General features: G+C 39.5%; 1 protein-coding gene across 4 annotated transcripts in view; it reads left to right on the top strand.

Annotated features, from left to right (window-relative positions):
• Positions 1 to 466: 466 nt before the first annotated feature.
• LOC131234690 (transcription factor IIIB 60 kDa subunit) overlaps positions 467 to 13,092 on the top strand; it is a 49,382-nt gene continuing 36,756 nt past the window's right edge. Inside the window, exons 1-8 of one of the 4 annotated variants that reach the window (XR_009165743.1) lie at positions 467 to 738; positions 2,022 to 2,116; positions 2,955 to 3,036; positions 3,245 to 3,320; positions 10,743 to 10,828; positions 10,914 to 10,990; positions 12,086 to 12,142; positions 12,490 to 12,602. Coding sequence is in view for 3 of the 4 variants with exons in the window: in XM_058231619.1 (XP_058087602.1) it covers positions 2,052 to 2,116; positions 2,955 to 3,036; positions 3,245 to 3,320; positions 10,743 to 10,828; positions 10,914 to 10,990; positions 12,086 to 12,142; positions 12,490 to 12,602 (556 nt within the window). In the remaining variant the exon portion in view is untranslated. Of the gene's footprint in view, positions 739 to 2,021; positions 2,117 to 2,954; positions 3,037 to 3,244; positions 3,321 to 10,742; positions 10,829 to 10,913; positions 10,991 to 12,085; positions 12,143 to 12,489; positions 12,603 to 13,092 lie in introns of those variants that run through there. The other 3 variants (XM_058231619.1, XM_058231618.1, XM_058231620.1) reach the window with 3 other exon arrangements.

The raw sequence follows: 13,092 nt of genomic DNA, 5'->3' as shown, positions 1-13,092 counted from the left end.
AAGCGGATTGCGTCCTACCCCCGCCCGGACGGGCAGATCTCTGTGGGGGCCACCTTGGTGTAAAATTCTTATCCACGCCGTCCATCCCTATTTACATATTATTATAAGGTATAAAACTAAAAATTAGGCAAAACCAAGTCTTACGTGGGCCACAAAGTGGTGATTGAAGGCCTGCCATTAAAAATTTCTTGGGAGCTGCGGAACTTTCGGACCAAGCTGATATTTGTGTTTTCACTTCATCCAGGTCAAATGACCTTGTGAATACGTTGGATGGTAAAAAAACATCACAGTGGCCCTTAGAGAGGTATCAATGGTGGGTGTCATTATCACCACTGCTACCTTTGGTGTGGTCCACTGAAGATCTGGAACAGCTTCGGTTTTAAGTCATGCCATCAAATGATCTTTTAATAGGTATGGACGGCGTGGATAAGACGTTTACATCACGTTGGCCCCCACAGAAATCCGCCCGGGGGTAGGACGCAATCCGCTTCCGAGACTCCTACTGTCGAGTTCAGTAGCTAATCCGCGTCCAAAGAGGGTTCCGGACTTAAACCCCAAACTACCTCCCAAATCTCAGGTATTTTTTTTTCGAATTTCTCTGGATTTTTTCAAAGCGCGATACCTCCATCATTGCGTTTCGATTGGGTTTTCTCGAGACGAACTCGGAGATTCCCTTTGCACTCACCTACGCAACGCTTCGATTGAATGACCCACCAAATGAAGCTTCCTCTCCTACAGGTACCGAATCCACCTTGTTGAACGTTTTTCTCTTATTATTATTATTATTTTTTTCCCGGATATTTACGTTATTCCTAGTCTACCTGGATGACCGGGATGCCAATATCGTCGATATCGCTTATTTATTTATTTATTTATTTATAATTTCTTAGTCTCTCCGAAGGTTTGGCATCGCTGGACCGCGATACCGATAATATCGGCCGATAGTATGGATATTGCGAACACTGGTTAGGAGTAGGTGAAGCTTAACCTCCCATTGTTTCTGGCAAACCTGAGATTAGCCACTGGAGGTAACAAAGGTGGAAAAACCAACCGCTCAACGCCCATTGTATGACTCTTGCAATGATCACTCAAACTTCTTCATAGCACCAACAAATCAGCAACTTTGGGTGCACATAACTAGTTGATGTATAAAATTATGAAAATGCCTTGGATAATTGGATATAAATCAGCAAATTTGGAGTGAAAAACAGTTTTGTACCACCACTCAGCCAACGGGGAGTATTTACCACTGCACTGGGCGGTCTTTGGAGAAAAATCAAAGAGAAGCTTCCATACATTGACTACCTCAGTCTGGTTGTTCGTTCGGGGATGATTCACTAGGGTTGATTGACTACATCAATCGTGTTGTTCATTTGGGGATGATACACTAGTGCTGCAACTTGGGTTTGGGTAAACCCGAACCTGATTGACCCAACCTGAGTTTATGTTGGGCCGGGTTGAGTTGTCAAGGTCTTCGAGTCGGTTTTGGGTTGCAAATGGCAACCCGATTTGAAATTGTGTTAGGTTCGGGTTGAACAAATTCGGGTCGTGTTAGGTTGGTTAGGGAATAATCGCATGTATTTGGGTTGGGTTGGGTCAAGTGCAGAGGAATTCGGGTTGGGTTCAGGGTGGGTTGGGCTTGGTTTGACCCTCAACTTGACCACCTGACCTGCCCAAGTTGCACCCATATGATACATTGAACTCATTTTAAGCTCAGGTCCTTGAGGCATAACAAGTTCTTGCTGAAATGCACTTGTAAGGACATGGTCTTTGTCTCTTATAATTGACACTGGTATGTGCCACAGACTGGATGGCTGTACGTATACCTGTTTTCTGTTTCTGTTAACTAACATCCATCTGAAAGGCAGTTATGTAGCTTGATTTATAAGTGTTTAAACTGTTGAGTGGCTAATCTGCGTTCTTTGTTTGTAGATCCTTTGGCTTTGGTCAGTGGTAACTTGTAACCAACATTCTTGAGTAGTTTTACTTGTATTGATCACGCATGTGCATTTTTTTTCCAGCTCAATTGATGACACTTTTACATTTCAAAGATGGTCTGGTGTAAGCATTGTGCAGAAGACCATCCTACAATACGTGATTACGACAATGGTTATGTGTAAGTAGCTATCTGTCTTGCTGTTTTGTTCTTTGGATGTATTATGAAGCATATGAACTTGGTTTTTGGAGAAGCCGTTTGCTAAGATTATGACACTTTGGTTTATACTAAGGCGGGCTACAATTGCAAACTTGAAATTTCGGGGTTTCTTTTTTTTTCTATTGGGCGTTGCTGTAGTGGCTGTAGTGGCACACATGATGCATAAATTCCAACATGTCCATCATATGCGCGTCATCCCCAGGGACCTAAAAACAGGCTGATTTGTGAATCATTTGGGTCACACCACATGGAACAAGTTGGGAGGGAACATCCACTATTGATTTGCGTGGAGGGCCCACCTTATTGTATATATGAAATCCAGGCCATTCAGGCCCTTCATTGGATTAGGACGAAGTGTCAGGCTGAAAATTAGGCTGTTTTAAAATTCGGATGGGCCCCTGTGAAATTAAGGGTGGGCATCCCCTCTCACATCGACACCTGTTTCGTGGCCTACTTGAGTATTAGATCAGGCTGATTTTTGGCATTTGGGGTTAATATCAGGTGATGCATCTGAGGGGCGGGTATGATGGCCTTAATTCATCACGTGGGCCCCGTATCTGGTACCACTATAAGCTTGTGGAGGTACTAGCAACACTTGAGCAAGCACCCCCCCTTTTTTTATTGCCTGTTTTGAAGTTACAATTTATGCCAAATTCCTATATAAAGCCATATTCCCATCAAATACCCTTGAAAAATGATTGTTTAGTCTTTTCCGCAACCATCTTGCAGACCACACTGCACTTTTGGTTCTGAGATGATAACTGACCCTCTCCCTCTTTCTCTCTTTTATTTCTCTCAGATGTTGTAGCGGTTGTGGAAGGGTTATTGATCAGGATGTCTTTGTTAATGATGTTAGCTTTGTTAAAACTGCTGGGGGGCAGGTTTGTTGATTTTGTTATATGTTCTAGTCCATATCACATGGTTTCATTTCCTTCCAGTAGGTAGAGGATATTTCTTGGTTATATGCCTTTTTTTACGAGACGATATGGATTGCTAGCTTCTCAAATGCCGAATTGAAGCAGATGCAATGTTGTGCCTGAGATTTTCATTTTAAATTTTTTTTTTCCATTGCTATTGTTATTTTTGCAGAGTCAGTTGGCAGGTAGTTTTATAAGAAGTGTTCAGAGTGAATATTCTGTATCACATGAGAGGACATTGATGAAGGGTAAGTTTTGATCATAGTTTCCTATTGCTTGTACAAAATCCTATACATAGAATGAAAACTGCTTGAATCCTCATTGTGCTGGATTATGTAGTTACATGGAGTAGTACAGGCAATGCTATATATTCGCTGCATGCAGTGAAGACTACACCACTGATCTGTGAATACTACAGTAGTAGGATAAGCATTATGTTCTATTATCCTTGAGCCAAGGGGATTCTGTGGATCTGTATGAAAGCCTTGAAATGCTGATGGTTGTAACTATTTTTGAATGATAAATTTCTCCCTACGTATTTGTGGTGTTTGTTTAGTTGTTATGTTTGAGATTCAGAGACGTTCACTAGTTTATGAAGTTGCTACAGTAATTGGCAATTTTCAGGAAGTTGCATTGATATACAAAATGTTCCACAAGTTGTAAGTGGTTAGCAAACTTCAATTGGATAAGCATGTTAATGAGTGTTAAAAGCATTGAATGTCATATGGCTGGCCTGTTTGGGCTTTATTGTACAAGTTATTTGAGCTGTTGGGATTTTCATGTTGGGTGGTGTTTAGCCCCATAGGAATAGTCTATATTACATTAATTGGCACCGAATGGGTGACGCCAGAAACTGTGGTTGAGCTTTTATGGGCTTGGTATGGTGGGGGGTTGGAAATTTGGAAAAAGAGCTGTGGAGATTGTTAATCATGGCTATCTTCTAGGTGATTTGGGGGGCTAGAAATGACCGTTGCTTTTCAGAATAGCGATATCTCAATTGAGGGTTGTTTTAAGAAGATTAAGCACAATATTTTGGGTTGGACTTCGTATGTTGAGAAAGTTAATTCTGATGATCTTCATTCAATTTTCAATTTGTGGTTTGGTTTGTATTCTTTTCTTGTCTTTGGAAGGCTTCTTAATAAATTATTATTCTCTCTCAAAAGAAAAAAGGAGGCATTATTGTATTTCCAGATATCATTTGGTGCAACCCTAATAAAACTAAAGAGAGTTTTTTTTTTTTTTGGGGGGATAAAGATGCAGTTAGTGGTCCCTAATATGGAACCGAAAGGTGTAGTTAGTGGTCTCTCATCACTAGGAGAAGTGTTTGGACCTTTGTTTAATGCGTCCATAACATTCGTAAAGTTGAATGGGAAGAATTATCTTCACTAGGTTAAATATGTTGAAGTATTTCTCTTAACCCGGGAAAAGAATCAATTCCTTATAGAATCTAAACCAGAGAAATTTGATCTTAGATATAAACGGTGGATGTGTGATGATCAAGGTGTTCCGTATCCATTACGATATGCTTGTAAAGGCCGATATGTATAGGTAACGGCCATGACCGTTACGCGATACGAGGGTGAAAGGGGCAGTTAGTTTTTTGAGACTGTATCAGCCATTACGGTGGCCGTAAAGACTGTTACGGGGCATAACGATCGTTACTCTTGTAACAGTCGAAAAAAGATAACTTTTTTTTTTCTATTTTAATTTATTTTTCTCATTTTTTTTTTTTCACTTTTGTCATTCCAAAAACTCTCCTATATCATTTTACAATAGATTTCGACCACTCTGACTATAGCTTTTAAGATTAAAACTGTGGATTGAAGTGATTTGAGCGAATAAAATCTCTGAGGGCCCCTTTTTTTTTTTTCAAAAAATTGAAAAAGTAGTATTTAGGCTTTTTTCCCCCCTGATTTCTAGTTCTAATGCTTGATTGTGATGTGTAAACATTGGAGACATAATCATATTAAACAATTCACTAGATAGCCCGATACAACACTCTCACCAAAGAGTGGACCATTACACTACCATAAATATGTTCAAAACAAAAAATGAATACATATTTGAAATATTTACATTATTCTTGATTTTCTAAATATTTTTTCAGAATTTTTCGGGTAAAAAATTTTTCAACCGTTACAGGGGATCGTAACGGTCGTTACGCCCTCGTATCGGTAATGGTGGTGACCGTTATGGCCACCGTTATCGATACGGAATACCTTGGTGATGATGCTCGGATTAAATTTTGGTTATGGAATAGCATGGAACTCGAGGTAAGTTCTAATTTGGTGTTCTTGAACGCTGCAAAGATGTTTGTTATATCGTGAACAAGATGTATTCCTGATGCAGGACACATGATTTAATGTTAGCATGCAACGTGGAGATTATTAAGGGTCCATAAAGTAATTCAATTAACAAAAGATGCTAACCCACCACGTAATTAAGAGTAAACAATATAAATAAAACTTGATTTAATCTAAATTACATGCCCACATGCTAAGAAATCACATAAATCAATTAAAACTAGGCCCGATGGAAGGATATAACTTTGTAGCATAGGCACATTCCACACTCAAGGGATTGAATTGTAGGTTCTATGATTAGGGTTAGGAAGGGGAAAATATGAAAATTGGAAAATTAGGGTTCTTTAGAATTGGAGATTTTGGAATTAGGTTTTTTTAGAATTTGAGGAAAAGATGAAATTAGGGCCAATACACGTATCGGTTTTGGTGGGCCCTGATATGCCTACTGAAACTAATGCGAGACACCTTGGTAGTTATGAGAATTCTTAGGTATTTAAAGGGTACACCTAGGAAAGATATCCTATACAGATCTCATGGTCATCTCCAATTGGTTATCTTGACATAGATTATGCAAGGTTGAGATACGACACACAATTGACTACAGTTTAACTATACCTTCCTTGGTCGCAATGTGGTTACTAGGAAAAGTAAGAAGCAGAATGTGGTTGCCATGTCAAATGTTGAGGTGGAATATAGGTCAATGGCACACATAACCTGTGAACTGAACTTGTTTGGCTTAAATCCCTTCTTATAGAATTGGAGTTGTTCAAGTTTCATACCTTTACATTGTGATAATCAAGCTACCACACAAATTGCCAAAAATCCAGTATTTCATGAGAGATCAAAGCGTGTAGAAGTCGACTGCCACTTCATTTGAGATAAGGTCTCTCAAAAGGAATATAGGTCAATGGCACACATAACCTGTGAACTTGTTTGGCTTAAATCTCTTCTTATAGAATTAGAGTTGTTCAAGGTTCATACCTTTACATTGTGATAATCAAGCTACCACACATATTGCCAAAAATCCAGTATTTCATGAGAGATCAAAGCGTGTAGAAGTCGACTGCCACTTCATTTGAGATAAGGTCTCTCAAAAGGAAATGCACACTTCGTATATCTCCTCCCATGATCAGGTTGCAAATTTATTCTCCAAAAAGCTCTTGAGAAGTCTCAATTCGAAAAGCTTATATCCAAGTTGGGCATATATGATATCTATACTCCTGTTTTAGGGGGTGTGTTAAAAGTGTTGAATGTCATACAACTGTTGTACATGTTATTTGAGCTATTGGGCTTTTTTTTCATGTTGGGTTTAAGCTTATAGGAATGGTCTTTATGTACATCACTTAAGCAAGAAAGCCATTATTGGAAATTTCAAATATTGTTTCGTGCAACCATAATTGAACGCGGGGGGTTTTACTCTTTCTCTCCCTTCTTCTTTACTCTTCTTTTTTTCCTTCTTTTTTGTTAAATCCTTCCCCTTCACACATTTTCACAGTGAGCTTTTGCGATACTTAATTTGTCTAACTTGGTATCAGAGTCAGGCTTAAGAGAAAGCGAATTAAAGTTTTTTTTTTTTTCTTTTAAAAGGATAAAATAGGAGAATAGGTAAGGTGGGGGCATTTTCACACCGGGCTCGAGTGGGGTGGCCTATGGGATGTGGGGGCACACTCGGGGTGTGCAGCCTATGGAACCCATGGATTTGGGATCCACGATGAGGATTCGGCCGAGGACCTAACCCATGGATTTGGGGCTTGGGCTATGAGATAAGGGATTAATTCGCCGTGCTCTATCAGTTCGAGCTGCAAGTGGTTAATTGCCCTGCATCAATAGGAGATTTATTAAATAGGGAAAAAACTACAAAGAGCCAAATAAAGAAGAACAAAATGGCGTGCTGTAAAGGCTGTTATGTGGGGGTGGGGTTAGGTGTTACCGCACCCCCCTTCTTCTCTTTCTTCTTCGTTTGACTTCTTTTTTCCTTCATTTTTGCTAAATCCTTTCCCTTCACACGTTTTCACAGTGAGCTTTGGCAACACTTAATTTGTCTTTCTTGGTATCAAAGCCAGGCTCAAGAAAAAGAGAATCAAATGGGGTAGGATAAAAATACGAGATTTTATTAAGCAAGCCAGGCTCAAGAAAAAGAGAATCAAATGGGGTAGGATAAAAATACGAGATTTTATTAAGCAGGAAAAAAACTACAAAGAGCTAAACAAAGAAGAACAAAATGGTGTGCTGTAAAGGCCATTACATAAAGGTAATGCAACCGTACCCCCCTTCTTCTCTCCCTTCTTCTTTTCTCTTCTTTCTTCTTTCTTTTTTGTGAAATCCTTCCCCTTCACACATTTTCACTGTGAGCTTCGGCGACACTTAATTTGTCTAACTTGGTGTCAAAGCCAGGCTTAAGAAAAAGAGAATCAAATGGGGTTTTCTTTTTATTTTTTAAGGGTAAAATATAAGATTTTCTTAAACAGGAAAAAAGCTACAAAGAGCCAAACAAAGAAGAACAAAATCGCGTGTTGTAAAGGCCATTACATAAAGGTAATGGTGGCAACTAGGGGTGCACATCGAACCAGTAGAATCGTGGAACCGGACTGGAACCGACCAAACGGTCTGGTTTGGTCCAGTTCTAGAGTGCACCGGTTCTGGTTCCGATTCAAAAAATTAAAGAACCGCTTAGTTCGGTTCGGTTCTGGTTTGGGGGTATGTAGAACCGAACCGAATTGTGATGCAAACCGTGAATCCGAACCGTGGAACTGAACTTGGAACCCAACCGTGGAACCGAACCTGGAACCGTGAGTTTACAATATATTTTAGTTGTATGTTTGACTCATGATTTATGGTTTACAATGCACCATTTGATTGTTTTCATAAATGTATTTTTTCACGCCATATACAATATCTAAACCATTCATCAAATGGATCACAACACGAATGGACATGGGCTAAATTATAAAATAGAACATGCAATCAGGCTGGATTATAAAAAGCCCAGAACCGTGGAACCAATCCGGAATTGAACCGGTTTTCATGGTCCGGTTCCGGTTCGATTCTACGGTGCTAACAGTCCAGTTCTGGTTCCGAAAATCCTAGAACCGTAAGGAACAGTTAGGTTCCGGTTTCACCCTAGAACCGGACCGAACTGAACCGTGTGCACCCCTAGTGGCAACTGTTACACCTTTTGGGGTTGTAACGTCCATAACAACTGTTATGGAAAAAATGACCTATAAATGTCGTTAATGGCCTGTTACGTCCCCTTTAAAGGCTGTAACAACCTTGTAATGGCCTGTTACGGGACAAATATAGGTTTTTCGGATATATTTTTTTTCAACGTTATGATAGAAATACAGATTTTTCAGATTTTTTTCTTTCAATAAAAAAAGAGACCATAACTGCCGTTATGGGGGCTGTAATAGTTGTTATGACCCATAGCTTAAAGGTAATGGTGGCAGCCATTATGGCCATTGTTACCATTACGAAATACCCTGAGAACAAAAATAGAAAAATGAACAGGGGAATGAAGATAAATGGAAAGAAACATAGCATGAACACCCGCTTTTGCTAACGCATCTTCCTTATCATTTGCATCCCTACTAATTCTAGAGAAAACCATCGCATGGTCATTTACTAAGATAATTTCCCCATTATGAACAGGAGTTATCCCTTGTTGATGTCATGTGGCCATATGACCTATTTCATCATCCATATGGTCCCCTAGTTCTTTCCAGTTGTTTGAAAATCATGTGTTTCTTTCGTTGGGATTGGATTTCTAGGATTTTTGCAGTCTTTTATTATCTTTGTTGAAGTTGTTGAAGTGATATTTGCTCTGTAAAAAAATGGTCTGGAAAAGTTCAGGAAAATCAGTTTCTTGTTAGCTTTGATTTTGGGTTTGTATCTAGAGGTGTTTATATAGGATGGTGAAGGGGAACTTTTATAGGACGGCTATAAGATCAACCATGCTTTATAGGACATAATGTTGGGCAGTTAAGGAACAACTTGTTCATGGGAATAGTGTAACTGAAATGAGGATGTTGGGATGGATTAGTGATAAGATAAGGAAGGATAGAATTAGAAATGAATGCATTTGAGGGAATTTTGGAGTAGCAGCAGTAGGTTACATGATGAGGGAAAGTAGAATTAGATGGTTTAACAATATGCAATGGAGACCAAGAATTGTGCCGGTTAGAGGGAGTGAGTTTGTACAAGTTGAAGGCTCTAAAAGGGCAAGGGGAAGGCCCAGAAGGACGTGAGTGGAGGTAATAAGAAAGACTTGATGACCTATGGTCTAACTGAAGTCATGGCCCTTAACAGAGTGGAATGGAGGAAAAGGATTCATGCAGCTGACCCCTATTAGTTAGGATGAGGCTCAGATGATGATGATGATGATGATTTTTGATCGGCAATCTTTTTTGTCCATTTTTCTATTATTTTTTATATTCTTTCCTTTTATATATATATATATATATATATATATATATTAGTATGCGATTGTATGGGCCGTTACAGGGGCTGTCTTTATGAACCTCAAACTTGTCCGGTTTTGGGCATATGGTCTTATTTGATAGGTGAGGTGACCCATTTGTTGATGGTTTGACCATTACTTCCCTAATGGCATTGCTGTAATGCTAAGCTTGTTGATGTACATGATTCTAAAGAGAAATTTTAAGGTAAAAAGAGGGAAAGAGCTTGTAGGGTCAGGATTTTGTACATGTGGACTCCATGGTTCAGTGATCCAATATATCAACCTGATGGGCCCCACTTTTGATTGGGGAATGCTGCAGGGATCTCCAGTTGGAAGATTCTGACCCTTAGATTGGTGGAAAGCAGAAACAATCCACATTCATTGGAAAGGACTGAACATCGAAGGTTTGGTATCTTCTGATAATAGAGATTTTTGGGTATCTGACATCCACAATGGGGCTCATCAAATCAATTGTCTGGATCACTGAACCAGGCACCTGCAGATGTATGGATTCTGTGACTTTCCATGATTACCCTGAGGAAGTTTGATGATGTGAAAGCCATGTTCTCTATGATGTGCTTCTTATCAAGCTTCGTGCCACAATCCAATTATTGGGATTTGAACAGTTGGTTGTTGAAGTCAGAGATGAACTCGAAGAAGCCAGGAGATCCCCTGTAGGTATTATTTATGCCAATTGTTGCGCTGATTGTTACATGTTTGTTGCCCTCATGATGGGAACACACAGTGATTGGTTCCACCTTGGGTTTTTGTACTTTCACTACCCATTTGGACATGCAATCTTGGCGCTACTATTTTGGGATTTTATTCATAGAGGTGAATGTTGATTAGTTTTGCGTTTCGGTCTTCTGAGATTCTCATTCATCACACGCCATTCTGCTATTGTATTGTAGGAAGAGAAGAAATTAGCGATATGGTTGGCAGTCTATGCGTGAGCGGTGGAGATTCTATAATAAATCAGGCTCATGCTTTTTATACGGTGTGCTTCTTTAGCTTCACTCTTGATTTTGTTACCTGTTGTGTATCAACTAGTGAATGTTTGAACCTGCTTCACTTTCATGAAGATAGCGGTTGAGCGGAGTTTCACCAGGGGGCGTAGGACAGCACTTGTTGCAGCTTCGTGCCTTTACATTGCTTGCCGGTTAGCACTGACCCTTAGATGGTTTTCTTTCTTCTTCTTCTTTCTTTTGTATTTTGTCTTCCCCCCCCCCCCCCCCAAAAAAAAAAAAAAAAGGAAGAAAGAAAAAAGAAAAAAGAAAAGAAAGAGAAAAATATGTTACCATGCTGCTCTACATGTTTAGTAAAAGGTTTATTGAGATTAGACTTTAAGGTGCTTTTGCATTGGTTAGCCTGATGAACGGCACACTCTCAGTTGACCACCCAAAAACCTAAAAGTGGTTGTGTCTGTAAGGATATTCGCTGTGGTATTTATCCATTAGTTTGCTGGTAAACATTAAGTGTGGAACTTTTCAAAAGAAAAAAAAGAAGGAAAAGTTTGGCTGATGAACAAAATCAAAGTGCACTTGTTTTTCCTATACATGTTTATCTTGATATGCATATTTCCAGAAAAATCTTGCATTTATGTTATGGTTCTTCTACGATAACTATGAACTGAGTTCGTTACAGTTGCTTATTCACTCATCAACAAGTCATTTGTGTTAATTTTTTTATTTCCATGAAGCATTGATATTATTGACAAAGTAAAAGGCTGGTCTTGGAATCGAAGCTGTTCCAGCTATTCATTCAGATTCTGTGTCTTGGATACAAGTTATTCTGAACTAGTGACTTATTTGTATCTTTGGAAAAGATTACAAACAAAACTGATCAACTAAGAGTCCTATGAAGTCACTTTAGTGCACTTTCCAAGGGACTTGGCAGCCCACATGTGCCAATCCGGCATTCGTGTGCGATATCCCAGGTAGTTGTTGGAAAACATTGTGGTCAACTCATTAGTTAGGCCATACATGCAAGAGAATGAATGTCAACAAAAAAAAGAAGAAAAAAGAGGAAAGAAAAAAGAGGAGTTTAATACATGTGCAAATCTCACTTAATGAGTGGACTAATCTGGTTATTGAGTCGGGGCATCTATGGGTTGGGGCCCTCTTGACAAGCAACTTAGATCTGTCTCATGTGTGGCACACTGGTACTTATTGCCGCAGGTCACTTCGAAAGTGCACCAGGCAAGTTCACTAAGCATTTCTCAGCAACTAATACTAGTTTCCATGCTTTGTTTCAGGCAAAATGAGAAGGCATATCTCCTCATTGATTTTTCGGAGTACTTGCAGATAAATGTGTAAGGATATGTAATATGTTTTGCGTAACTTCAGCTCTCCTTTAAAACTAAATGACTATCTTATGCTGTGGTTAAGTTCATGAATTGCCAACTTGACTGAGTCTGATGTTACTCGTCCGAGTTGACTCAGATTTTGTCAAGTCCAATCTGGTTCAGTACCATGAGTCACGGCCCCAATATACCCAACTCGTCCTGACTCAGATGAGTCACTCCCTTGACTTGCACACATCCCTACTCAACTTAGGATCGGATGAGTTGGTCTGAGTTGCCAAGTCAACAAAACAATGGTTCAGTTGCAGCTCTTTATGTAGATGATTTGTTAGACTCTCATCTGAAATTTGTCTCAGTTATGTGCTAGGTGCTGTATTTCTGCAGCTTTGCAAGTTGCTAAGGCTTGAAGAACATCCCATAGTTCAAAAACCTGTTGATCCTAGCCTTTTTATACATCGATTCACAGAACGTAAGCATTTCTGATCCTTAACCTTTCGTATTGTTCACTTTGTTGCTTTTATCAGAAAGCATGCTGTGATACCCGTTGAATTTTGTTGGTTTATATATACTTTTATTTAATTAATAATTGAAAGTGAGATGCGTGTCTCCGTACAGCTTGAAGGGCCTCTAAAGACACATAGTTCGGCCCTACACTGTGGATCCCACTTGTTATATGCATTTGATCTCACTTGCCTGCACATCACATTGTTTGAAGGGGTGAAATTGTCAAAATACTGGAGTTTTTGGACCATTCCTATTTCGTAACTAACCGCGCCTTGATGAATGGAGTAGTTTGATTGTTCTTGCTAGGGCTGTTAATGGGCTGGGCCTGGGGTTGGTCTCGGCCTGGAGTTTGAACTGTTTTGGGGCCGGCCCCTATTCAAAATTTCGATTGTGCCAGGTCCTAGCCTGGCCCATTGACGCCTTTAGTTCTTGCAGTATGATTATTAACTGTGGTA

Source organism: Magnolia sinica, chromosome 19 (genome assembly GCF_029962835.1).
Source record: "Magnolia sinica isolate HGM2019 chromosome 19, MsV1, whole genome shotgun sequence".
Taxonomy (NCBI): Eukaryota; Viridiplantae; Streptophyta; class Magnoliopsida; order Magnoliales; family Magnoliaceae; genus Magnolia; species Magnolia sinica.
The sequence above is the reverse complement of the archived record's forward strand: the minus strand, read 5'-3'. Positions and strand labels throughout refer to the sequence as shown.